Source organism: Pimephales promelas, chromosome 2 (genome assembly GCF_988280905.1).
Source record: "Pimephales promelas chromosome 2, fPimPro1.hap1.1, whole genome shotgun sequence".
NCBI classification, from domain to species: domain Eukaryota; kingdom Metazoa; phylum Chordata; class Actinopteri; order Cypriniformes; family Leuciscidae; genus Pimephales; species Pimephales promelas.
Window position 1 is genome coordinate 2,127,353 of NC_142770.1, and position 27,904 is coordinate 2,155,256.

At 36.9% G+C, this 27,904-nt stretch overlaps 1 protein-coding gene across 1 annotated transcript in view; it reads right to left on the bottom strand.

The window, feature by feature from the left end:
• The window catches only part of fbn3 (fibrillin 3), an 80,411-nt gene that overhangs the window by 18,677 nt on the left and 33,830 nt on the right, over window positions 1-27,904 (bottom strand). The window contains exons 11-45 of the mRNA XM_089133835.1: window positions 24,740-24,952; window positions 24,525-24,665; window positions 23,527-23,646; window positions 22,565-22,690; window positions 22,131-22,253; window positions 21,080-21,355; window positions 20,925-20,978; window positions 20,390-20,515; window positions 20,126-20,251; window positions 19,934-20,053; window positions 19,333-19,470; window positions 18,278-18,328; window positions 18,073-18,198; window positions 17,619-17,846; window positions 16,161-16,286; window positions 15,954-16,082; window positions 15,573-15,698; window positions 15,146-15,271; window positions 13,670-13,792; window positions 13,472-13,597; window positions 12,602-12,727; window positions 12,414-12,536; window positions 12,196-12,318; window positions 11,976-12,101; window positions 9,575-9,697; window positions 9,189-9,311; window positions 8,754-8,915; window positions 6,979-7,047; window positions 6,769-6,894; window positions 5,389-5,514; window positions 5,100-5,249; window positions 4,942-5,013; window positions 4,545-4,670; window positions 4,346-4,471; window positions 15-140 (exon numbers count right to left, since the gene is read on the bottom strand). Of these exons, the coding sequence (XP_088989961.1) occupies window positions 15-140; window positions 4,346-4,471; window positions 4,545-4,670; window positions 4,942-5,013; window positions 5,100-5,249; window positions 5,389-5,514; window positions 6,769-6,894; window positions 6,979-7,047; window positions 8,754-8,915; window positions 9,189-9,311; window positions 9,575-9,697; window positions 11,976-12,101; window positions 12,196-12,318; window positions 12,414-12,536; window positions 12,602-12,727; window positions 13,472-13,597; window positions 13,670-13,792; window positions 15,146-15,271; window positions 15,573-15,698; window positions 15,954-16,082; window positions 16,161-16,286; window positions 17,619-17,846; window positions 18,073-18,198; window positions 18,278-18,328; window positions 19,333-19,470; window positions 19,934-20,053; window positions 20,126-20,251; window positions 20,390-20,515; window positions 20,925-20,978; window positions 21,080-21,355; window positions 22,131-22,253; window positions 22,565-22,690; window positions 23,527-23,646; window positions 24,525-24,665; window positions 24,740-24,952 (4,551 nt within the window). The remainder of the gene's footprint in view (window positions 1-14; window positions 141-4,345; window positions 4,472-4,544; window positions 4,671-4,941; window positions 5,014-5,099; window positions 5,250-5,388; window positions 5,515-6,768; window positions 6,895-6,978; window positions 7,048-8,753; window positions 8,916-9,188; window positions 9,312-9,574; window positions 9,698-11,975; window positions 12,102-12,195; window positions 12,319-12,413; window positions 12,537-12,601; window positions 12,728-13,471; window positions 13,598-13,669; window positions 13,793-15,145; window positions 15,272-15,572; window positions 15,699-15,953; window positions 16,083-16,160; window positions 16,287-17,618; window positions 17,847-18,072; window positions 18,199-18,277; window positions 18,329-19,332; window positions 19,471-19,933; window positions 20,054-20,125; window positions 20,252-20,389; window positions 20,516-20,924; window positions 20,979-21,079; window positions 21,356-22,130; window positions 22,254-22,564; window positions 22,691-23,526; window positions 23,647-24,524; window positions 24,666-24,739; window positions 24,953-27,904) is intronic.

Here is a 27,904-nt window from a genome sequence, read left to right on the forward strand (position 1 = left end):
ACACACACACTCACCCATGCACATGGTCTGGTCCGGCGTGGTCTTGAAGCCGTTGTGGCACAGACAGCGGAAGCTGCCCTGCGTGTCGATGCACTCGCCGTGACTGCACACGTTCGGGATCTCCTGGCACTCGTTGCGGTCTGAGGATTGCATTCATATTTACAACTTCTATATTTTTCATTTTCAGTCATTTCATTATGCAATTTTGTCATTTCGTTATTTTTTTCTGTTATGGCGCATTTTATAACAGGATGCATTCTAGTGCATTCTATTACTCCACATTATGGCACATTCTATTATGGCACACTTTATAACGGTGCATTCTAGTGCATTCTATTATGGCACATTTTAGAACGGTGCATTCTATTATGGTACATTTTAGAACGGTGCATTCTATTATGGCATATTTTAGAACGGTGCATTCTATTATGGTACATTTTATAACGGTACATTCTATTATGGCAAATTTTAGAACGGTGCATTCTATTATGGCACATTTTATAACGGTACATTCTATTATGGCACATTTTAGAACGGTGCATTCTATAATGACACATTTTAGAACGGTGCATTCTATTATGGCACATTTTAGAACGGTACATTCTATTATGGCACATTTTAGAACGGTGCATTCTATTATGGCACATTTTAGAACGGTGCATTCTATTATAGGTACATTTTATAACGGTACATTTTATTATGGCACATTTTAGAACGGTGCATTCCATTATGGCACATTTTAGAACGGTACATTCTATTATGGCACATTTTAGAACGGTGCATTCTATTATGGCACATTTTAGAACGGTGCATTCTATTATGGCATATTTTAGAACGGTGCATTCTATTATGGTACATTTTATAACGGTGCATTCTATTATGGCACATTTTATAACGGTGCATTCTATTATGGTACATTTTATAACGGTACATTCTATTATGGCAAATTTTAGAACAGTGCATTCTATTATGGCACATTTTATAACGGTACATTCTATTATGGCACATTTTAGAACGGTGCATTCTATTATAGGTACATTTTATAACGGTACATTTTATTATGGCACATTTTAGAACGGTGCATTCCATTATGGCACATTTTATAACGGTACATTCTATTATGGCACATTTTATAACGGTACATTCTATTATGGCACATTTTAGAACGGTGCATTCCATTATGGCACATTTTATAACGGTGCATTCTATTATGGCACATTTTATAACGGTGCATTCTATAATGACACATTTTATAACGGTGCATTCTATAATGACACATTTTATAACGGTGCATTCTATAATGACACATTTTATAACGGTGCATTCTATAATGACACATTTTATAACGGTGCATTCTATTATAGGTACATTTTATAACGGTACATTCTATTATGGCACATTTTAGAACGGTACATTCTATAATGACACATTTTATAACGGTGCATTCTATAATTACACATTTTATAACGGTGCATTCTATAATGACACATTTTATAACGGTGCATTCTATTATAGGTACATTTTATAACGGTACATTCTATTATGGCACATTTTAGAACGGTACATTCTATAATGACACATTTTATAACGGTGCATTCTATAATGACACATTTTATAACGGTGCATTCTATTATAGGTACATTTTATAACGGTGCATTCTATTATAGGTACATTTTATAACGGTACTTTCTATTATGGCACATTTTAGAACGGTACATTCTATTATGGCACATTTTAGAACGGTGCATTCCATTATGGCACATTTTATAACGGTGCATTCTATTATGGCACATTTTATAACGGTACATTCTATAATGACACATTTTATAACGGTGCATTCTATAATGACACATTTTATAACGGTACATTCTATTATGGCACATTTTAGAACGGTGCATTCTATAATGACACATTTTATAACGGTGCATTCTATAATTACACATTTTATAACGGTGCATTCTATAATGACACATTTTATAACGGTGCATTCTATTATGGTACATTTTATAACGGTGCATTCCATTATGGCACATTTTATAACGGTGCATTCTATTATGGCACATTTTATAACGGTACATTCTATAATGACACATTTTATAACGGTGCATTCTATAATGACACATTTTATAGCGGTGCATTCTATAATTACACATTTTATAACGGTGCATTCTATAATGACACATTTTATAACGGTGCATTCTATAATGACATTTTATAACGGTGCATTCTATTATGGCACATTTTATAACGGTGCATTCTATTATAGGTACATTTTATAACGGTGCATTCTATTATGGTACATTTTATAACGGTGCATTCTATAATGACATTTTATAACGGTGCATTCTATAATGACACATTTTATAACGGTGCATTCTATAATGACACATTTTATAACGGTGCATTCTATAATTACACATTTTATAACGGTGCATTCTATAATGACACATTTTATAACGGTGCATTCTATAATGACACATTTTATAACGGTGCATTCTATAATGACATTTTATAACGGTGCATTCTATTATGGCACATTTTATAACGGTGCATTCCATTATGGCACATTTTATAACGGTGCATTCTATTATGGCACATTTTATAACGGTACATTCTATAATGACACATTTTATAACGGTGCATTCTATAATGACACATTTTATAACGGTGCATTCTATAATGACACATTTTATAGCGGTGCATTCTATAATTACACATTTTATAACGGTGCATTCTATAATGACACATTTTATAACGGTGCATTCTATAATGACATTTTATAACGGTGCATTCTATTATGGCACATTTTATAACGGTGCATTCTATTATAGGTACATTTTATAACGGTGCATTCTATTATGGTCCATTTTATAACGGTGCATTCTATAATGACATTTTATAACGGTGCATTCTATTATGGCACATTTTATAACGGTACATTCTATAATGACACATTTTATAACGGTGCATTCTATAATGACACATTTTATAACGGTGCATTCTATTAAGGCACATTTTATAACGGTGCATTCTATAATGACACATTTTATAACGGTGCATTCTATTATGGCACATTTTATAACAGTGCATTCTATTATGGTACATTTTATAACGGTGCATTCTATAATGACACATTTTATAACGGTGCATTCTATTAAGGCACATTTTATAACGGTGCATTCTATAATGACACATTTTATAACGGTGCATTCTATAATGACACATTTTATAACGGTGCATTCTATAATGACACATTTTATAACGGTGCATTCTATTAAGGCACATTTTATAACGGTGCATTCTATAATGACACATTTTATAACGGTGCATTCTATAATGACACATTTTATAACGGTGCATTCTATAATGACACATTTTATAACGGTGCATTCTATAATGACACATTTTATAACGGTGCATTCTATAATGACACATTTTATAACGGTGCATTCTATTATGGCACATTTTATAACGGTGCATTCTATAATGACACATTTTATAACGGTGCATTCTATAATGACACATTTTATAACGGTGCATTCTATAATGACACATTTTATAACGGTGCATTCTATAATGACACATTTTATAACGGTGCATTCTATAATGACACATTTTATAACGGTGCATTCTATTATGGCACATTTTAGAACGGTGCATTCTATAATGACACATTTTATAACGGTGCATTCTATAATTACACATTTTATAACGGTGCATTCTATAATGACACATTTTATAACGGTGCATTCTATTATGGCACATTTTATAACGGTGCATTCTATAATGACACATTTTATAACGGTGCATTCTATTATGGCACATTTTATAACGGTGCATTCTATTATGGTACATTTTATAACGGTGCATTCTATTATGGCACATTTTATAACGGTACATTCTATTAAGGCACATTTTATAACGGTGCATTCTATAATGACACATTTTAGAACGGTGCATTCTATTATGGTACATTTTATAACGGTGCATTCTATTATGGCACATTTTATAGCGGTGCATTCTATTATGGCACATTTTATAACGGTGCATTCTATTATGGTACATTTTATAACGGTGCATTCTATAATGACACATTTTAGAACGGTGCATTCTATAATGACACATTTTATAACGGTGCATTCCATTATGGCACATTCGAGTGCATTCTAAAAGACACATTATAGCACATTTATTATGGTGCATTGTGAGCAAAATTTCAGAAATCATTAAGTAAATTATGACAGCTTAAATTATTTTATTATACCACAGTTCTATGAATGCCAAATTCTAGTGTGTAAATTCCCCTGTGGATGTTGAATGTTATTGTTGAGAGCTGGAGACTCACCCACACACGCTCCGCTGGGCGACAGCTTGAATCCGGCCGAACACTCGCAGCGGTAACTCCCGGGGATGTTGATGCAGTTAGCGTTGCGCTGGCACAGGTTGTCGCCGCTATTGCACTCGTCGATATCTGTGGTGGATAAAGTCCAGAAGGCGTGAGTCGAGAAACACGACACCTGTCTTTGGTAAAAATGCGTGGTTACCTTCACATATGAGCAGGATGTTGTTGTAGCTGAAGCCCATGCGACACTCGCAGCGGAAGCTCCCGATCTGGTTGATGCACACGCCGTTAGCGCAGAGGCCCGAGATCTCGCGACACTCGTCGATGTCTGACGGAGGAAAAGTTCGTATGATCAGGGGTGTGTTTCGTAACTCGCTGCTTCACTACGATAGCATCGCTGAAGAAATCAACGAGCTGGTCTCGACTGTTTCCCGAAACCGTATCGCCGCAAATTGGCCGTTCAACCGCGTTGGTTATACGAATGATGGTTTCGGGAAACACCGACTCGTTGAACGGCTCATAATGACCATATTTGGCTAACAATGCTTTGGGGAAACACACTCCTGTTGGGCTCAAAGGTTCAGCTGGAGTTCACTCACCAGTAGGTTTTCCAGTGTGAATGTCGATGATGAACCCAGGAGCCTGATTTCCACACAGAAGCTGGTACTCGGCTACAGGAGACAGAAACACAGATCTGTGTGAATGTTGAAAGCAGCAGCAGGATCAGGTGTATGTTCCCGTAGAGAGACACACTCACTGGTGGCCGGCGTCGGACAGGCCTCACACGGTCTGTTCCAGGCTTTGCCCACGTTATACGAGCAACAGCACATCTTCTTGGTCATGTTGAAGGACAGCTCGTTCTCGCAGGTGTCGTTGAAGTTACGATAACACACGCTTTTCCTCATATCTGCACATCCAAAAGTACACAAAATGACTCCAAATGCCCCAGAAAATGAACATTAGTGCAAGTTGAGTGTGAGTAAATCATGGGCTAATTATATTTTTTTTGGGTGAACTGTCCAGAACACTAGATGGCGATGTCTTACCCATGCAGTTGTTTCCTCCGTTGACCTGCATGTATTCGGGTGGACAGACGCAGGTGTAGTTTCCCAGCGTGTTGTAGCAGGTTCCCGGGCCACAGATGCCGATGTGTGCCGTACATTCGTCAATATCTGTGTGAGAATCGGTCAAAACACATCAGTATTCAGACACTCCAACTCTTTCGGGCCGGTTGCCCCCTTTTTTGATGTTTGCTGAAAATCATTTTTTTTTTTATTATTTCAATCAAAGTTAGTTATTAAACTTCAATACATATATAATATTAAAATTAAGTAAATTAAATGATTAAAATATTAATATAAATTAAAATACTCATATAAGTTTAATGTAAAATGAGTTAATTATATTAATTTGAAATAAAGTAAAAAAGTCAAAGTTACTAAGCATTAAACTTCAATAAATATAAAAAAGTCTATTAAATTATAAATGTAAAATATGTATATATTTTTTAAAAGGAATTAATTAGGTTAATTGTTTATTTAATTAGTTTCACAAATTAAACAATTATTAATATATTAAAACATATTTTCATTGAAGTGCTAATATATAAAGTTTAATGTAAAGTTTAACTGTTTATTTAAAGGAAATCTAATAAATGATTTAAATTACATTTAAATAATATAACACTTAAATTATATACAACATTTATATTATATATAAATTATAAAAAATTACATTTAAATTGTATAGTTATTTTTAAAGAACAAATAAACAAACACATTTTTTTTATAAAAATAATGAAAATATAATACAATTAATCAATCAAAATATGAATAAAATATTTAATATTTAATAGGTTTATATTATATTATAATATTTAATATCAAAATATTAATTTAAATATTTAATTTAAATATGAATATACATTGTTTAATTAATTGTTTATTTAATTTACATACATTAATTCATAAAAAAACAAAGGTTACTAAAAATTAAAACATTTAATTGAAATACTAATGTTAATTTTTTTATTATTATTATTTAATGAAAACATTAAAATTAATCGATCAAAACACAAGGCGAGCATTTGTGCTTATAAAACTTTTTTATTTATTTATGAGACCCTTATTTATCGTCTGAAATCGTTTAAAGCCATTTGAAGCTGCACTGAAACTGTCATTTGTACATTGAACCGTTTGGACCCCATTGAAGTCCATTATATGGAGAAAATCCTTGAATGTTTTCATCAAAAACCTTAATTTCTTTTCGACTGAGGAAAGAAAGACATGGACATCTTGGATGACATGGGGGTGAGTAAATTATCAGCAAAAGTTTTTTCAAAAGTGAACTAATCCTTTAAGAAATGAATTTACTAGGTAACTAAAAGGTGAACATTTGTGGATGGAATGAATCTCAGCTGAAATGACCTTCACAGATGCGCGTCTCCTCGTTGAGGTAGTATCCGCCGGGACACTCGCACTGGAAGCTGCCGAAGGTGTTGACACAGTTTCCCCCCTGACACAGGCCGGGCAGCTCCTGGCATTCGTCTATGTCTGATGTTGGAGAGAGAGAGAGAGAGAGAGAGACATTAGCACAAACCTCTCCAGGCTTCATCCTGTTGCCCGATCCACACTTACCCTCCAGGATGACCGTGATGGGGTTGGGCCGGAAGCCTTCTCCTCCGGGACACAGGGTCTTGTACTCGGCTGTGAGGAGACAGAACTCGTCAGGGCGTTCGCTCATGTTCGCTCATGACACAAAGACTTTATTTGGCGTTTTTCACTGTTATGTGTTTTTAGACTAGAGTACATGGCAACACTTTACATCTACAAAACTTATTAATCTTGGTTACTATTAATTTTTAACATTTACTAATGCCTTACTCAAATCAAAGGTTGTATTTATTAACAACTGAACTGACAATGAACTAACGTTAACAAAGATGAACTAATACAGTAACGAATGAAGGCCTATTGATCATTATTAGTTCATGTTAGTTCACATTAACTACTGAAGCTTATTGTAAAGTGTTTCTGAGTATATATATAGTATATATTACAGATTTAAATGTGTATATTAGAGATGCACCGATATATCGGCCAATAATCGGTATCGGACGATAGCTATTAGTTTGGTTATATCAAATATGTCAATCAAAAGGTTATGAAACGTGTCCAACTGCAACTCGAAAATCTCTTGAATTTAGGGCAAGTTAACATGACGATAACGCTTTAAAACGGTTATAAAATAGCGAAGTTAATGCAGACTTTATTTGACCCTCTGGATCACCCGTAGTTCAAGTCAGGGTTGCCAGATCTGCATTTTTCCCACATTAAACATTATTATATAGCATCTACGGTCCATTAATCACAAAGAGCTTGTCTCTGTTACTTCTGATTAGAAACCTCAGCTTTTAAATTCTACATTTTATCACAAAATTCACACAATAAATGTCGTTTTGACGCTCTTAAATGTGGCGTTCGGATGCTGTAGCGCTTCAGTTCACGTTAATACGAGTTATATCTAGAAAAAAACGCATGAACATCAGAAGGTATGTTGAACGACACAGTAAAACTTACTGAAATCTGTATCACGTCTCACGTAATCGTTCAATGTGTGTTTCAACCGCGGAAAGACGTCAATAAAACAGCTTGAGAACAATATCACGTAATGTCGCGTTTGCGTTCAGTGTGTTAGTTCGCTATAAAACACCACAGAAGAGCTTATTTACTGCTAATTATATATGCGTGTCTGAATAAATTTACCATGAAGAAGTGTTTATGAAAACTATTAGTGTAAATATTATATCTGGAAGTTGAATAAAGTAGACCGATATTATCGGCCGATATTAGGCATTTTCAAAACTATCGGTATCGGCAGTTATAATGGCCGATAAATGAATATTTCAAAAATACAATAAAAACGGACGAAACACGCTTGAACCATGTCATGAGCGTTGGAGTTGTATAGTTTGTCCACCAGAGGGCGCTCTACACCGTCCCTGTTGGCAACACTCGTTGAGTTGGTCACGATACATACATTGCTTGAATAACAATTAAAAGAACATCCCCATCAGTTCTCTAAACTCAAATGACAAAATTTGTGACTATCATGTCCAGTTTAAAAAAAACAAATAAATAAAATAAAATATCGGCCGATATATCGGAATATCGGATTTTAAAACCCAAAAATATTTGTATCGGTATCTGCCTCCAAAATCATTTATCGGTCGGGCTCTAGAATAAAGCAGTTGCTCTGTTGCTAATTTTAACCTCTAATATTACAGCATCTTCTTAAGAAAAATTTAAACTATCGGACGAAATCATTCGGAATAATCGGCGGATAAATTTCGCATCAGTATCAGTGCATCTGTAGTGTGTATGACAGTGTGTGTGTGTGTGTGTTCCCGCACAGGTGTTGATGGGCGGGCACAGTTCGCAGGGGTTCCCCCAGGCTCCGCCCAGCGAGCAGCAGCAGGACGCGCGGGTCACGCCCACTCCGATCTCAGCGCTGCAGGAGATCCCGCCGTCGCCCCGGTCCAGAGTGTCCAGGAAACAGTTTCCCACACGCGTGTCTGACGAGGACAGAGGATCTTTAGTCTCACACGTATCGCAGCGCATGACAGGAATGAGCAGCGCTGGGTATCGTCTGAATTTTATCGAATCGGAATTTTGATTGCAATAAGGTAAAAAAACTCATTTAATTGTAGCTGAATATAATGAGCACAAATCATTAGTTAGCTAATAAATATCAGCACTGTCACTTTAAGAGTTGCCCAGTATAGATACACACACACACACACACAGAGAACAGCGCTTGAATGGTTTAGTCATATTGTGTGACGTACCGACACAGCCGACTCCGGACGGGTTGAGCTCAAAGTCCGGCGGGCAGTTGCACAGGTAGCTGCCGGGCAGGTTCACACACACTCCGTTGATGCAGTTCACTGGGTCGAAACACTCGTTGATGTCTGAGTCACACGGAGAGGAGACGGTGAGAAATAACACACACACACACTCTCTGTGTTTCCAGTGGGGTTTGTGGTTGTGACAATCGAAACTGAGGCTGCGCTCACGTTCAGGGACTATATTAGTTGTATTATTTAATTAAAGGTGAAGTACTAATGAATAAATACTTATAAACACGTATATATTGTAGCCATGAGGCCCTTTTGAAGACGTTTGCTGAACTGAGCTGATGATCTGCTGGTGTGTGTGTGTGTGTGTGTGTCACCTGTGCAGTTTCCTCCGCTGCGGTCCAGCTCGTAGCCGTAGTCACACACACAGCGGAACATCCCCGGCAGGTTCTGGCACGACCCGAACACACAGATGTTCTGGAAGTTGCACTCGTCGATATCTGACGGGAGACACACAGCGCTGAGTGAGTGTGTGTGTGTGTGTGTGTGTGTGTTACTGTATGTGTGAGTGTGTGTGTGTGTGTGTGTTACTGTAGGTGTGTGTGTGTTACTGTATGTATTACTGTATGTGTGAGTGAGTATTACTGTAGATGTGTGTGTGTGTGTGTGTGTGTGTTACTGTAGGTGTGAGTGAGTATTACTGTTGATGTGTGTGTGTGTTACTGTAGGTGCGTTACTGTAAGTGTGAGTGAGTATTACTGTAGATGTGTATGTGTGTTACTGTAGGTGTGTTACTCTAGGTGTGTTACTGTATGTGTGTTACTGTAGGTGTGTTACTGTAGGTGTGTTACTGTATGTGTTACTGTAAGTGTGTTACTGTAAGTGTGTGTTACTGTATGTGTTACTGTAAGTGTGTTACTGTAAGTGTTACTGTAGGTGTGTTACTGTATGTGTGTTACTGTAAGTGTGTTACTGTAAGTGTTACTGTATGTGTGTTACTGTAGGTGTGTTACTGTAGGTGTGTTACTGTATGTGTTACTGTAAGTGTGTTACTGTAAGTGTTACTGTATGTGTGTTACTGTAGGTGTGTTACTGTAGGTGTGTTACTGTAAGTGTTACTGTATGTGTGTTACTGTAGGTGTTACTGTAGGTGTGTTACTGTAAGTGTTACTGTAGGTGTGTTACTGTATGTGTGTTACTGTAAGTGTGTTACTGTAAGTGTTACTGTATGTGTGTTACTGTAGGTGTGTTACTGTAGGTGTGTTACTGTATGTGTTACTGTAAGTGTGTTACTGTATGTGTTACTGTAAGTGTGTTACTGTAGGTGTGTTACTGTATGTGTTACTGTAAGTGTGTTACTGTAGGTGTGTTACTGTATGTGTGTTACTGTAAGTGTGTTACTGTAAGTGTTACTGTATGTGTGTTACTGTATGTGTGTTACTGTAAGTGTGTTACTGTAGGTGTGTTACTGTATGTGTTACTGTAAGTGTGTTACTGTAGGTGTGTTACTGTATGTGTGTTACTGTAAGTGTGTTACTGTAAGTGTTACTGTATGTGTGTTACTGTATGTGTGTTACTGTAGGTGTGTTACTGTATGTGTTACTGTATGTGTGTTACTGTAGGTGTGTATGTGTGTTACTGTAAGTGTGTTACTGTAGGTGTGTTACTGTATGTGTTACTGTAAGTGTTACTGTATGTGTGTTACTGTAGGTGTGTTACTGTAGGTGTGTTACTGTAAGTGTTACTGTATGTGTGTTACTGTAGGTGTGTTACTGTATGTGTGTTACTGTAGGTGTGTTACTGTATGTGTGTTACTGTAGGTGTGTTACTGTAGGTGTGTTACTGTAAGTGTTACTGTATGTGTGTTACTGTAGGTGTGTTACTGTAGGTGTGTTACTGTAGGTGTGTTACTGTAAGTGTTACTGTATGTGTGTTACTGTAGGTGTGTTACTGTATGTGTGTTACTGTAGGTGTGTTACTGTATGTGTGTTACTGTAGGTGTGTTACTGTAGGTGTGTTACTGTAAGTGTTACTGTATGTGTGTTACTGTAGGTGTGTATGTGTGTTACTGTATGTGTTACTGTATGTGTTACTGTATGTTTGTTACTGTAAGTGTTACTGTATGTGTGTTACTGTAGGTGTGTTACTGTAGGTGTGTTACTGTAAGTGTTACTGTATGTGTGTTACTGTAGGTGTGTTACTGTATGTGTGTTACTGTAGGTGTGTTACTGTATGTGTGTTACTGTAGGTGTGTTACTGTAGGTGTGTTACTGTAAGTGTTACTGTATGTGTGTTACTGTAGGTGTGTTACTGTAGGTGTTACTGTAGGTGTTTATGTGTGTTACTGTAGGTGTTTATGTGTGTTACTGTAGGTGTGTGTTACAGTAGGTGTTTGTGTGCTACTGTAGGTGTGTGTGTGTTACTGTAGGTGTAGGTGTGTGTGTGAGAGAGAGAGAGTTTACATGTTTTCTATCCCAGAGGGGAGTTCAATCTGAATGCACAGACTCACAGCGACTTGAGTCACTGTGGGAACCTAAATGTAGGACCCCATGACGAAACAAGCTCATAAATCATACAGAATGAGTTTTCTCTCTCTCTCTCTGTGTGTGTGTGTGTGTGTGACGGGCAGGTTTAGGAGTCGGGTTAGCGTAAGGAGAGAGAATGTATAAAAAACGTTACATCTATGAGAAAGATAGTAAACCGGACGCGTGTGTGTGTGTGTGTCTGAGTGAGAGTGTGTGATTGTGAGAGTGTGTGTGTGTGTGTGTGTGTGTGTACCCTGGCAGGCCTTGCTGTCCTCAGTGGGGGTGAAGCCCATCTCACACTCGCAGCGGTACCCGCCGGGGGCGTTCAGACACTGGCCGTTCTCACACAGATTGACGTTATCCGCGCACTCGTCCATGTCTACAGTAAACGGACGGCAATCTCCATCACATCTCAGAACAACCGTGTCACTATCTGAACTGTAATAAAGAGTGTGTGTCAGTGTGAGCTGTACCGGAGCAGGTGAACCCGTCTCCGTTGAATCCGTCTCTACAGGTGCAGCGGTACGAGCCCGGCGTGTTCATGCACTCGGCGTTGGGGTTACAGTTGTGCTCTTCAGTCACACACTCGTCAACATCTGCAGACACACAATCAGAACCGACTCAGTGACCGCTAGCGATAGAACATCAGACTGCGTTCAGTGATGAAGGATGATGATCGCTCGCCACTCACCGATGCATTTGATGCCGTCTCCCTCCCAGCCGTCGCGACAGCGGCACTTGAAGCTCCCGGGGACGTTGACGCAGGACGCGTGCATGTCGCAGTTATGAGCACCGACCTCACATTCATCGATATCTGGAGAAAAATAAATAAATCAAACATGTTTCAAAAAGCTGGACTGAGGGACTGGAGACTCGTACCTGTGCATCCGGTGGAGCCCTTCTTGACGAAGTACCCCAGCTGACAGTGGCAGATGAAGGAGCCTTTAGTGTTCTCACAGTCGCCGTGGAGACAGATGTTGGGGTTCAGGTCGCACTCATTGACATCTGGACCAGATCAGGAGTAATACCAAAAATCAGCACAATATCATTACTAAATATCAGAATAAAAATATATAAAGACAATAAATTGGAAGTGACAAAAAAAAAATGGATGAAATTAAATACTCATAAAATAAATCAATATAAATTATTTAATAAATTGTATTTTACAACATAAATCAAGATGTTTAAAGGTATCGAGGTTGCGACACATTAAAATTAAATAATGGCCAAATTATTTGATTAAAAGTAAACGAGTACTTACTACATTTCAAGAATAATAAAATATGAAATAATTCAAACGCACACAAAAAATTAAATAAACCAATCATTCATAAATAGTTGATAATTAAAAAAATATGTAACTTTTAATTGAAAGCAATTTACAAAAAAAATACATACATGCACAAATAAAATAATGTAAATTATAATTAAATTAAAAAATTAAATGAATCATAACAGATCAAAATGAAATGATGTGATATTATTTACTTTAAAGTAAATTGTTACTTGTAATATTTGTATTAATTAACTATAACTAAACTACATACAAACAAATAAAAATGATTTTAAATAAATAAATTGCGTTTTTAACAATTTAAAAGTGATATACACAAACGTATATATGAGTTTAGTCTCTTGTCCTCACACACGTATGAACACAAGTTACACACTATAAATATTTGAAATGACTTTAATATTTATTTTTTTATCATTTAAAGGTTATATCTCCATAAACGCGCGTCTCACCGATGCAGGTCCTCATGTCCATGGAGGCCATGAACCCGTCGTAACAGAGGCAGCGATATTCTCCGGGGATGTTCGTACACTGGCCGCCGTCGCAGATGTCGGGCGAGTCTTCGCACTCGTCGATGTCTACGGAAGGAGGCGAGGGTCAGTCTGAGAGGACGCCCCATGTGTGTGTGTGTGTATGTGTGTGTGTCTCACCAGCGCAGGTCCTGAGGTCGGGCATGAGCGCGTAACCTTCGCTGCAGCTGCATTCGTAACTTCCCTCAGAGTTTGTGCAGTGTGTGTCGCAACCGCCGTTCATGATGGTGCACTCGTCGATATCTGCCACAAAACACACTTACTTAGTGAGTCTACTTATTCTTATTTCTATTACAGAACAGACATAAATATTCATTTAAAAAAATCATGGAACAAATCAAGGTTACTAAGCATTAAAATGAAATATTATTTACTTTATTGTTGGATGTTTGCAGATGTTTTGGGGAATGTTTAAGAAAGTTTTAACATGTTTTGGGAATGTTTGGAAATTTTTTCGGGATGTTTGAGGATGTTTGAGGATGTTTGGGGATGTTTGGGGATGTTTTGGGAATGTTTTAGGATGTTTTGGGAATGTTTGGAATTTTTTTGGGAATGTTTGCGGATGTTTTGGGAATGTTTGCGGATGTTTTGGGGAATGTTTGAGGAAGTTTGAGGGTGTTTGGGAATGTTTGAAGATGTTTCCAGATGTTAGGGAATGTTTCCAGATGTTTTGGGAATGTTGGAAATTTTTTGGGAATGTTGACGGAAGTTAGGAATTTTTTTTTTTTTTTTTTGGTAAAAATGTAAATTTGTTAATGTTTTTTTGGGGGATGTGTGCACATGTTTTGGGAAAGTTTGTGAATTTTGTGGATATTTTTGGGAATGTTCGCGGATGTTTCGGGAACGTTTCCGGATGTTTCTGGATGTTTTGGGAATGTTTGCGGATGTTTTGGGGAATGTTTGAGGAAGTTTGAGGATGTTTTGGGAATGTTTGAAAAAAAAATTCTGGATGTTTGCAGATGTTTGGGAATGTGTGCGGATGTTTTGGGAATGTTTGCAGATGTTTCCGGATGTTTTTGGGAATGTTTGCAGATGTTACCGGATGTTTTGGGAATGTTTGCAGATGTTTCCGGATGTTTTGGGAATGTTTGCAGATGTTTCCGGATGTTTTGGGAATGTTCGCGGATGTTTCGGGAACATTTGCGGATGTTTCTGGATTTTTTGGGAACATTTGCGGATGTTTTGGGGAATGTTTGCGGAAGTTTGGGAATGTTTTAGGATGTTTTGGGAATGTTTGGAATTTTTGGGGAATGTTTGTGGATGTTTGGAATTTTTTGGGGATGTTTGAGCATGTTTGCAGATGTTTGGGAATGTTTGCGGATGTTTGGAAATGTTTCCCAGATGTTTGCGAATGTTTGGGAATGTTTGAGGAAGCTTGAGGATGTTTTTAGAATGTTTGAAGATGTTTCCAGATGTTAGGGAATGTTTCCAGATGTTTTGGGAATGTTGGACATTTTTTGGGAATGTTTACGGAAGTTAGGAATTTATTTATTTTTTGGTAAAAATGTAAATTTGTTAATGTTTTTTTGGTGGATGTGTGCACATGTTTTGGGAAAGTTTGTGAATTTTGTGGATGTTTTGGGAATGTTTGCTCACCCACACAGCCCTGTCTGTCGGGCGTCACCTGGTATCCCGTGTTGCAGGAGCACTGGTAGGTTCCCACCATGTTCACACACTGACCGTTCTTGCACAGGTTATCGCTCAGCTGACACTCGTTCACATCTGAAAACAATTACAATAAAGAACGAAAAAAGGTTTGACATAATAATAATAAAAACAACAATCATGTTTTTTATATTTTATTTTAATACTATGGTTTAAAAAAAATACCATTTAAATAAACTACTAACAAAAAGCTAAGAAAATAAATGATTAGTTATTTTAAATAAATATAAATTGGTAAAAATAAGAAATATTACTAAATGGTCAAAATTTTAACTGGATAACTGGAAAAATAGGTTTACCAACAATGTATTCACTCACTCACATAGAGTAAATGTGTGTGTGTTTGAAGCGCGTGTACCTTCACAGGCAGATGCTTCAGTGCTCAGCTGGTGTCCCGGAGGACAGTCACACTCATAACTGCCCTCAGTGTTCAGACACTCGCCTCCACGACACAGCATAGGGTCCCGCTCACACTCGTCCACGTCTGCAGGAGAGAGAGAGAGAGAGAGAGAGAGAGAGAGAGAGAGAGGAAAGTGAGGGTGAGAGAGGAGAGAGAGACTTTTTTAACTTTTAATTTACTAATTTAATAAATAAAAAAAGAATTCCAATTTAAATTCCAATTAAATACCAGACTCCCTGATTTACTTATAGTCACAGTAAAGAGAGTGAGCGAGCGAGCGAGAGAGAGACACTGTGACTGTATGGAGGCTGCTGATTGGTCAGGCCTCTGCTGTCTCACCCATGCAGTTCTTCATCATCATGAAGCCGCTCTCGTAGCCGTCGAAACACTCGCACTCGAAGCTGCCCGGCGTGTTGACGCAGACGCCCTGTCCACACAGGTCCGGGGAGATGGTGCACTCGTCGATATCTGCCGGACACAGGGAACAGCGTGAGCCACGTGTGTGTGTGTGATTCAGACGTGTGTGTGTGTGTGTGAGATGTGCACCTGTGCAGTTCCTCTCCTCCATGGTGAGGGCGAAGCCACTGTCACAGCGACACTTGAAGCTCCCGATGGTGTTTCGGCACGTGCCGTGAGTGCACAGGCCTCTGAACACCTTACACTCGTTCACATCTGCAGGGGGAACAGGCTTTAGGACAGTCCCGCAAACCCATGGCTTTATTAAAGAGACTCTTTCATTTAGAAGCTGCCATTAGTTACACTTTCTCCCAGTCGTAGTCATATGAGTGCAACGACTTTCTATTTGTAAAGTCTTTGATTATTACATCGTTATCACACTCAAAAATATGGGCAATATTAACTCTTACGGTCTGATTTGTTTATGTCAGTGTGATTGTAACGGACAAAAGTGCAGAAAATGGTCAATAATTTGGTTACACTTTATTTTAAGGTGTAATTATATAATTAAAAGTACTGTGTAATAATAATTATTTACTACATGTCGGGTTAGGATTGGATTTAGATGTAATTATGCATAAATTATAGTTGTACATGTAACTATACAATATTACCAATATATATATTTTATATTATAGACACGTTTTAATAGATCAATTTATATTTAAATGGTGGTAATCCTGCTACAACTTCTAATAAATTAATACTATTTATTATATATGGTATATTTATTTTAATACTATTTCTGTTAACTTATAAACTGTAACTTAGGGTATAACTTAACTAATAAAAGAAACTAATAATACTAATGAAATAAATGAAGATTTATATTTAATTATACGTTTTAATAAATTAAGCTAGTTTTAATAAAGCGTCAAATGTGTTTTGATTTAAAAATATAGTCATCTTTAATAAAATTATGTATTATGCTGTTGTTAACCAATAAATCTATCATTTTTATATAATTTATAAAAAAAATTTTCATTTATTTAAGAAACATTTTTGAAAGTTTTTATGTAAAAAATATATTAAAAATGTAAAAATTATATATTTTATTATTTTATTTTATAAATAAAAATTTATTATATAAAGCCCAAATATAGATAACGCATAATAATAATAAATAAGCGTATTCCCAAACTTCAGACAAACAAAATTGTGGTTCATTGGTTCAGTTGAAAAAAATTAAACAAGAAAATATTTGTATATATAATAACACTTATTTTAGAAATAATCATATCATTTTATAATTAAAAAATATATAAAATTAATATAATTTTATATGATAAATTACATAATTTGTCATGTTTTATAGTCGTAAAATATATATAGATAATGTCAGCCATAATATCGGTTTTTGTTTTCAAAATTATCTGCTAAAACGATGTTTTCAAATGTTGATGTATAATATCGGCAATATCTAAAACATTTCTCGTCATCATATGGGTCAATATTTCTATATTGATTGATTGATATATTTTTATTTTTTTTTCTATATTTATTTATTGATATATTTCTATATTGAGTTGATCTCTATGAGTAAACGACCTTTGTAGAAGGGTCTCCCAGTCAGGATGTCTCCTCGGTTGGCGATCCCGGGTCCACGAGGGCACAGGCTTTTATATTCGGGAGTGTTTGGTTTGGGACACGCCTCGCAGTCGACGCCCCACGCCGCTCCCACCGTACAACAGCACATGTCCGCCCGGTAACGGCCCGCTAGCGGCTCCACACACTCGTCCTCGTCCCACTTCATGTAACACTGCTCGCTTCGGATGTCTGCGGGACACACACACACTTTACATCACGGCTGCGGATCGAGGGAAAGTTTGACTTAGTAAAGCCGGGTTCACACTGAGACAAATTTATGCAAATTCTAAAAGATTCCTCTGATCCTATTGGCTAAAATGAGTCACACAAAGGACTATTATGAATCGATTATGATTACGATTATGATTTTTATACTTGTTTAAATAAGTCTTGAATGCATGTTCAGTTCACAGACCAACACATGTGCGTCCGGCTCCGTCCAGCGTGAGTCCCTCGGCACACTCGCACCGGAACGAGCCCTGGGTGTTCACACACCGGCCGTTTGTGCACACGCCGGGGAAAACCTCACACTCGTTAATATCTGTAGACGGAGCAGAGAAGTTATGCATCGTCATGCAGCGCACCAGCTGAATGCAGCAAGGGATTATGGGTATACGTACCTTCACACACGAGACCTTTCATGCGAGCGAAACCTTTCGAACAGGCAGGATCTGTAGAAAATATCAGTCAAACACTTGTCAGTACGGTTTATTATGTGTACGTGAGCGCGTTTACTTCGAAGACAAAATTACATATATGCTGTATTTACATTTCGCTGTAATTTTGTCTGCAGAGTATCATTATCTTAATAACAAACTTATATATATATATATGCAAAAGTTATGTATCAAATAATTTTCAAAAATACATATATTTTTTAAATGATAAATATTATTTATAAATTATAATAAAAATACAACAAATATATATATATATATATATATATATATATAAGCAAAAGTTATATATCAAATGTAAAAAAATTATTTTGTTTATGTATTCTAATATATATAATAAATTATATATTAAGTATAATAATAAAAAAGATATAAGCAAAAGTTATATATAAAATACATTTCTAAAAAAATATAATTTTTAAGGTTTTAAATGATAAATTATTTATAAATTATAATAAAATACAAATAAAATTATATATAAGCAAAAGTTATAGATAAAATACATTTCTAAAATATATATAATTTTTAATGTTTTAAATGATAAATTATTTATAAATTATAATCAAAATACAAATAAAATTATATATAAGCAAAAGTTAAATATCAAATAATATATATATATATATATATATATATATTTAAATGTGTTTGTATATATAGACATATATATTCTAAAAAAATATATCAATTATAATAAAAAAATTAAAATAAGATTATATTTAAGCAAAATATAGTTTAAATATTACATAATCAAAAATTTTATTTTTTAAATAATAAAAAATAATATATAAATTATAATAAAAAATTATATATATATATTTCAAAAGTTAAGCAAAAGTTATATTTCAAATACTTTTTAGACATTTTTATATATTTAAAAAAAATGTAAATGATAAAATCATATATATAAATTATTATAAAAAATAAAAAGTATATATTAATTTTCTTCAATTGTGTCATATATATAATTTTTGGTTTGTTTTTGCACATGAACTAACCGATTTCACAGCGTTCACATGGGCTCCCCCAGGCCGCCCCCAGCGTAGAGCAGCACTCGGACTTCAGCGTCGCCCCGTTTATATTCACCTCACAGCGGCCGTCCTGGATGTTCAGCCAGCAGGTTCCTTTCATGCTGTCTGCGTGAGGCAAATACGTGCATGAGAACCAAGAAAGTGTGACAATGACAAATGGACGTTGTGACATTTGAAGCGGCTCCCCTGTGGAGAATCGATGCATTTCTGCAGATATATAAAAACCAACTTGGATATCTAGCGGGATGAGATCACAGTGGGCATTCATCCTGAAAGCACAAACGCGTGACCTATTGCCTTCATACTCCATTAATTTCAATCAAACGATGTTCGGTTTCAGACAAAGAATAAAAAAAACGCCTGGCTAGAAATGGGTAACAGTAGCAGAATGTTATCCAGTTACCTTTAAAAAGGAAATAAAGTGGCTGGTTGCTTGTTTAGCATCTTCTGAGCAATTTTTAAAAACATTTAATAGCCACGAAACTATCGATAAGAGATTAACCAATCAGAGAACTCGCTGTATTAGAACGAAAACGAAAACGAGCCTAAAACGAATGTTCGTACTCACCTACGCAGATGGTGTTGGTGGAGTCCAGCTTGCTGCCGTGGGAACATTCGCAATTGAAGGAACCGGCTATGTTGCGGCACACGCCGTTGATGCAGGGGTTGGAGTCGCACTCGTTGATGTCTGAACGAAATATATGACATTACGATATAAATTTATGAAAAAAGGTTTTTGAAAAAAAGGAGTCGTAGTTACCTTCGCACGTCTCAGAATCGGCTTTGAAGGAGAATCCTTTGGGGCAAGAGCAAGTGTAACTTCCGGGCGTGTTTCTACACATGCCGTTGTCGCACAACAACCGATTCACCAAACACTCGTTTATGTCTGAAAGATGCGCAAGAAATTCACTAAATTAATAAAATTTTTGTTAATGCATGTTGTTCAAATGTATTTCGTACATAAAACAAAACATTAGTAGAAGCTACGTTTTGCGTAACTTTTTTAAAAAGTAACGCAACTCACCCACGCAATTCTTTCCGCTAGCGTCAGACTCGTAGCCGATGTTACAGATGCAACGGTAGCTCCCGCGCAAGTTCTCGCAAATACCGTTTTGACAGATGTCTGGATCCAAAGCACATTCATTGATGTCTGCGAAGAAATCGAATACAGTTCGTTAGCACTTAGCATTCGCAAAGAAGTCAAAGACAGCGCGTTAGCGTTTAGCATTCACAAAGAAATCTAATAGAGTTCGTTAGCATTTAGCATTCGCAAAGAAATCCAATTACTGTGATTACAGTTCGTTAGCATTTAGCATTCACAAAGAAATCTAATACAGTTTGTTAGCATTTAGTATTCGCAAAGAAATCCAATTACTGTGATTACAGTTCGTTAGCGTTTAGCATTCACAAAGAAATCTAATACAGTTTGTTAGCATTTAGTATTTGCAAAGAAATCCAATTACTGTGATTACAGTTCGTTAGCATTTAGCATTCACAAAGAAATCTAATAGCGTTAGCGTTTAACAAACATACTAGCATAGTAACGAAGACAGACTTACCTCGTCCATCTGCGGTGATCCCAGGTCCGCTGCTGCATACCGCTTGAAACTCGGCTGCGGACAAACAAAATGTTAGCACACAAGTCAAAGCTAACATATTTAGCGTTAATATTAAAATATCGTTCTGGACTGGAAGGTGTATCCCTGCAGTCTACCTGAGTTGAATGCCGGGCAGGGTTGGCAGGGTTCCCCAAAGCCGTGTTCTGGGTTGGCGCAACAGCATTCAGACTTCGTCACCGCCCCGGGAAACGGGCGCGAACAAGTGCCCATTTTTATAGCGCCGTAGCATGTGGTGCGCATGTGAGTGTCTATGCAGACACGCCCGTCCACGCCGATGGCCAGGCCTGGCGGGCACTCGCAGCGGAAAGAGCCCTCGGAGTTCACGCAGCGGCCGTTCATACAGATGCCCGAGGTCTGGCATTCATCAATGTCTGTCAGGGTTAAACGGAGGAAATGGTGTAAAACGTTAGCGAACAATACGTCAATACGAACAATACGTCATGGCATGAGATGCGACTTCACTGACATGAAAACTAGTGTCATATGTCTTGAGGTTTGACATCAGTGACAACGAATCTAATTGGTTCTTTTTTTAACGACTTTTCCTCAGTTGACGCCAAACATGCACCACTGACGCAATTTAGCTAAAATTTAGCGATTTACCCTCTGTTTCTCGCACATAACGATCGTATGATTTCAGGACAATATAGCGTGTGTATACACGAATGCAAATACGATTTACGCAATAGCGATTTAAATTTTGGTTATTAAAACTGCATTGACAAATATTCACCAGATGCGAGAAACAAAAACGCGCCACGTAAGATTTGACGTCAAACTCACAAAAATGCGCAATTTTGGCGATTTACCATCAGTTTCTCACACAAAACCATCATATGATAGATTTTCAGAAAATAACGACTTCAAATTTGATTAAAGACTTACCACCATATGAACCGAAGACATACAAAATGCGTTACGTAAGATTTGACGTCAAACTTGCAAAAAATGCGCAAATGGAAATGAGATTTTAGAAAACTATCGTATGACTTAGCATATAAACTTAGAATATACAGTATCATACATGTTACTAAACTATTTTCTTGGCACTTTTATTAAGTTGTTTTTTGGTCATTTTTTTGGCGCTTGACAGACGTGAGGGTGAGTTAACCGTTTAATAATCCGTCAACTCCCACACATGCTCACCGGTGCAGTAGCGTCCATTGGGTGCCAACGCAAAACCAGGTTTGCAGATGCACTTGAAGCTTCCGTCTTCGTTGATGCACATGCCGTTGAGGCACATGTTGGTGGTGGCACATTCATCATGGTCTGGAGGACAAGAAAACACAGTTAGACTATAAAAACAAATGGTGGATATTGATTCGTGTTTATATTGATTTGTCATCATTCATGAAAAACTATTATGTGGACCTTCTAACACTCTCCACCAATCCTTAACACAAACCCTGAAACGTTTTATTCAAACATTTCAATGCAGGTTTTTATAGTGTACAACCAAACAATGAAATTTTGTCTGAAAACAAAAAAATATGAAAAGTTATTGAAAAAAAATAATTAAATATATATTTATGAGGCTTTTCAGATATCTTAACACAGACTGTCGCAGTTTAAGCTCTTACCGACGCAGTTCTTCCCATCAGGGCTGATTTCAAAGCCAGAGTTACAGATGCACTGGAAACTTCCATCGGTGTTCACACAGCGTCCGTTTCGGCACATAACACCGTTCACAATACACTCGTCAATGTCTGAAGCAACAGGAATGTATTAGTTACAGTTGTCCACCAGAGGGCGCTGGGCCATATACAGTAAGTGAATATATGCTGACTTTGATTCATTGAAAATGGATTATTCACATTAAACTGTCACAATAATTGGTAGGTTTTTTTTGTCTGTTTAGTGTGTAACGCAAAATAACTTTTAAAATGTAAAATGTAACAAACAAAAATCTAGTGTTCAAAATAAAATTGAAACTATTAAAAATAATTAAAAACTTGAAATTAAATAAAATATAAAATTTAAATAAAAAAAAACGTAACTTTAAATTGCTAATTTTCATTTAAGTTATTTAAATAATTTTAGTGCATTTGCAGTAATTTTTGTAAAGCAAGTTTAAGTTAATACAATTCCTAAAAGCACAACAAAATTACTAAAATAAAATAATTAATAAATAATATAATAGTATAACAATAAATCATATAAATAATACTAAAATAAGTAATATCATCTTGCCTTTCAGAATTAAAAAATACATATTTATATTTTTTTCTGAAATTAAAATATGCATTTACAGTCTAATTAGTATTTAAGTTGTAAAGCGCTTTGGTGGCCATTGGGTCTATGAAAGCGCTATATAAATGCAGTCCATTTACCATTTTTACCAGTATTTAAGCATTTTTTGATATAGTTTGAGTAAGAAATTTCTTTAAAATAATTATAATAATTTAGGCCCGAAGCATAAGACTAAATACTGTAATGATATTTTATATTTAAGGCTGTTTTTTAGTCTTCAAACATTTTGAATGTAAAAATGTTAGGCATTAAATGAGTTTTTGGTTTTAAACCAGAATAAGAAGTCACGAACCAATGCAGGCCTGTTTGGTGGGCGTTCCCTGGTATCCCTCGTGGCATTTGCAGTGATACGATCCTTGCGTGTTGACGCAGTCTCCGTTCACACACGGGCTACTGTTGCACTCGTCCACGTCTGAGGGTAGAAGACAGATGTAGGAGAACCTATCAGCACTATTAATCAAATATACGAGTTAAAATACTGGCAGTCAAGCAAACCACCTACAGATGGCAGCAGAGGACGTATTAGACCGAATCATTGTTTGCTTCAGGTGTGTTTGATTAGGGCTGGAGATGAACAGTCGATCGGCAGGAGCAGGATTGGGCACCCTTGTTTTAGACCATGGGCCCTATGCAAGCGACGCAAGCGTTCTTTGCTAGTTTCAGCCCGACGAAGTTATCATTTCACGTCCTGCGTTGTTTAAATATTGGGTCTATGAAAGCACTATATAAATGCAGTCCATTTACCATTTTTACCAGTATTTAAGCATTTTTTAGTTATAAGTATAATTTTTAGTTATAGTTTGAGTACGAAATTTCTTAAAAATAATTATAATAATTTAGGCCCGAAGCACAAGACTAAATACTGTAATAATATTTTATATTTATTATATATTTTATTTTATTATTTTATATTTTATATTTATTTTTTATATTAAATATTTATATTTTATATTTAATGTTTGGCATAAAATAGGTTTTAGACGTCACAAACCAATGCAGGCCTGTTTGGTGGGCGTTCAACGCACGTCCTGCGTTGTTTAAATAGCAAATGCGTTTGTGCCCATCTTGGAAACGAGTGTGTTCAGGCACATTGCTATTTTGAAGAAACTGAAATAGACTGAGGCATTGACCAACAAAAACCTGGTGTCCTGTTGCAAAAGTATGTGAAAGAAAACTACAAAGTTTGCTAGGCTAAAAAGACTGCTAATCGCGCGATAAAAAAATTAACGCCGTTAAAATGGGTTTGTGTTAATAAGGCGTTGTGTTAATAATAATAATACGTGGACTCACCAATGCACTCGCCGCGCACGTCCTGCCTGTAGCCCATGTTGCATTCGCAGCGGTAGCTGGTCGGTGTGGGAATACAGCGGCCGTTCAGGCACAGGTTGGTGAAATGCTTGCACACGTCGATCGTGGTCTCGTTCAGCTGGCCTGAGCGCAAACCAAAACACACCGTTCATTTCTCAGCTTCGAACATGCGAGTCATTTCACTGATTTCAACTCACTGATTTGAATCTTCTGGCCGCCGTTGTTTCCGTTCCCGTTCCCGTGTCCGTTTCCATTGTTGTGTTCGCCGCCGTAAATGTAGCTGCCACCGCCGTTGTTTCCGTTCTGCGAAGGTCCTTTGCCGTAACCGCCGATGTTCAGACCGCTGTTGCCGTCGTGGATGATGCCGGTGCCAAAAGGAAGCCTCTGGATGCACAGTCGCCTGTATTCATCTACAAATCAACAATACAAGCGGCCAATCACAGGAAGACATCGTTTTTAAATTGCAATTTACGAGTTCTTGATCAACATTTTCTAAGCTGCAGCAAATAAACTTTGATAATGTGAGAAATGTTGAAGGTGTGTGAATGCATTTAGGTTTGCCTGTATATCATGTTGCAACTAATACATTTTATATAAGTTGCTCAACATGGAAAACAACAAGTAGATAATGCGCAGACTGAGCTCTACTGACTGAAAGAAGAAAAATCAAAGCGTTAGCCGCGGATTTGGCAGGCTCATGCATTCCTGCGGATGAAACATGGCGGTGTCAAAGAGGAGGGAAGAGCGTAAAACACTGGGGTGTGAAGGTGTGGGACTGAGAGAGAGCGTTTTATTATCCTGAGAGAAGATCACTGCTGACCTGACATGTGTTTATCGGGATTTTACAGTGAGGAGCGATTCTTCAAAGGTCGAACACCTGAAGAAACTCCTCCTTTTGAAATGATGTTTTTGTTGTAATGCCGTATCAGGATCATAACGTAATTTAAAGTTTATGCGGTTCAAAACTACACTCAAATACCACACAATAACTTGCTCTATTGTTGCACATCCTGTTGAAAAAGGAAGTCTGGTTCTTTTTAGAAATAGTTTGACCAACTTTCAGCCATTAACTACACTTATCGCTATTCAGAGCCAGGTGGGACGTTTTCATTCAAGAAACCATTTTATTGGGCAAAATATAGACCCAGGATGATGTCATCAGTATTTTTGGAAATTTACTAATTTTAACACTCGCTAAATATCTTTTAGGGGTATGCTAGCATACAGATGTTAGCCTTAAAACTAACAGACATGAGTCCCTAATAGCCGCGTTTCCACTGCCGGGCTAGGGCTGGGCCAGAGCTAACAGCGAGCCGGGCCGAGCTAGTGGCCTCGGGCCTCAAGCACCAGGCTTGCGTTTCCACTGCCGGGCCAGTAGCCCCACAGCGCTGCCCCAGACCCCACCCCTAACACGCCTTTCAGGATCAAACGTCATAAAACCCAACCCATTTCAGCGGGTATTATGAATTAATTTATTTTTTAAATTAGGAAGATAGCATGTATATTAACTCAACTGCCGTAGTGGCTGCAATAGTGTCCCGAGACCAGTACAGGCGATTCTCCATTTCAAGCAGCGATTTTTTGCGCGATATAACAAGTAATTAAAGAAATTAATTTATAGAAATAAAACGCAGCAAGTACGGAGCAGTTAAAGCCGCATTTCCATCACCCTTCAAACTGAAATTGCCAATTGAAAATAAGCAAAACGTCCATTTCACAAAAACTCCGTGTCTGCAAATAATAATAATAATAATAATAATAACCATCATCATCATTATTGTAACATTTTATTAGGCTGCATATGTAGAAGACGCCTTTATCCAAAAAAGGAACAGAGCACAAATAAACACAATATTTTTGACAAATATCAGCGCATATCCAGTGTGTGTGGAGCACGCACTGATGGCTGCGAGACGCCCATGTGAACAGTTTCATTGCATTTCTTTCAGTGGAAACAACTTAAAATACTCTTTAATTTCTGGTCATACAGAAAATAATAATACATTATTCGCAAATAAATTTATTTATAACAAGAAAACGTTGTGCTTTAACAATTAATCAAGACGCGCTTCATGATCTCCGTGAACTGAAGCGCGAGACCTGAAACAGCCACCGCATTCGAATTTGTTCGTTTTAAATTGGACATTTAAAGCTTTAGTCTACAGGGGTTATATCCTTTGTAGATTAAAGCTTTAAATGTCCAATTTAAAAAGAACAAATTCGAATCGAAAGCCAATATCTTCTATGTTTATGTAGCTTAATTTCTCTCTAAATGTGCATCCGGAGATGGAGATATGTTTTTAGCCGAAAATCATTTAGAAAACAATACTTTATTAATAAACAATTAATGCCTCGTTATTTTATATTATTTTATTATCAGACACATTTATTATAGCCTATAAATCACCCATAAATCCCCTTTCTGTACGGCTCTTCTCATTCAGCACTGCGGGGAAAATATCATTTCCAGGTTCTAATTTGGCCTCAGAAAACCAGTAAAATATATATTTTTTTCATATTAATTTGTCAAATATTTTAAATGTTTAAGGGGCAAAAAAATCAAACAAATATCTGAAAATTCGTCGATATGTAGCTATATATAGCCTATATATTGTTGCGCAGCATTTGGCATAGGCCTACAGTTCAAATTAAAATGTTATGCAATTTTAAACGGTTATCGGTTAAACATGGACACCATGTGCATCTTGCTTCAGATCATAACGTTCCATAACACCGATAAACTCCGCCTTTTACCTTGAGCACGCCTCTAGCCCGAGCTGGCCCCCTCTGGCCCAAGGTATTCGACGGGCCAGAAATCCTGGCCGTTGGCCCTGAGGAAGCCCCGATCAAGCCCCGGAAGTGACAGTGGAAACGCGACTGGCCCTGGCACGCACTAGCACGGCCCGGCCCTGGCCCGGCAGTGGAAACGCGGCTAATGACATGCTACACACTACGCATTTGAATTTTATACGGTTATTTAGTCATTCAACACCAGAGTCTGTTAGCCCCTCCCCTTTCCCTTATAAGGAAAGCTGTGACAGTTGAGCGCATTAAGCGTCCAACATTCCACAACATTCCATTTCCGGTTAGTTAAGTGCATCATTTAAAGTGCACTCCATCTTTTTGAAATGTTTAGAATTTTTGGAATTTTCAATATGAACAGTGGAATTTTCACTTTTCACACTATTTATATTACAAACGACATAGAATATTGGATAAATAAGCGAACTGGGATGCCATTAAAAAGTTCTAAAAAGTGCTGAAACTGTCTGGTATTAGCAATAGTATTAGTAACCTTTGACAAGAAACCATTTTATTGGGCAAAATATAGACCCAGGATGATGTCATCAGTATTTTTGGAA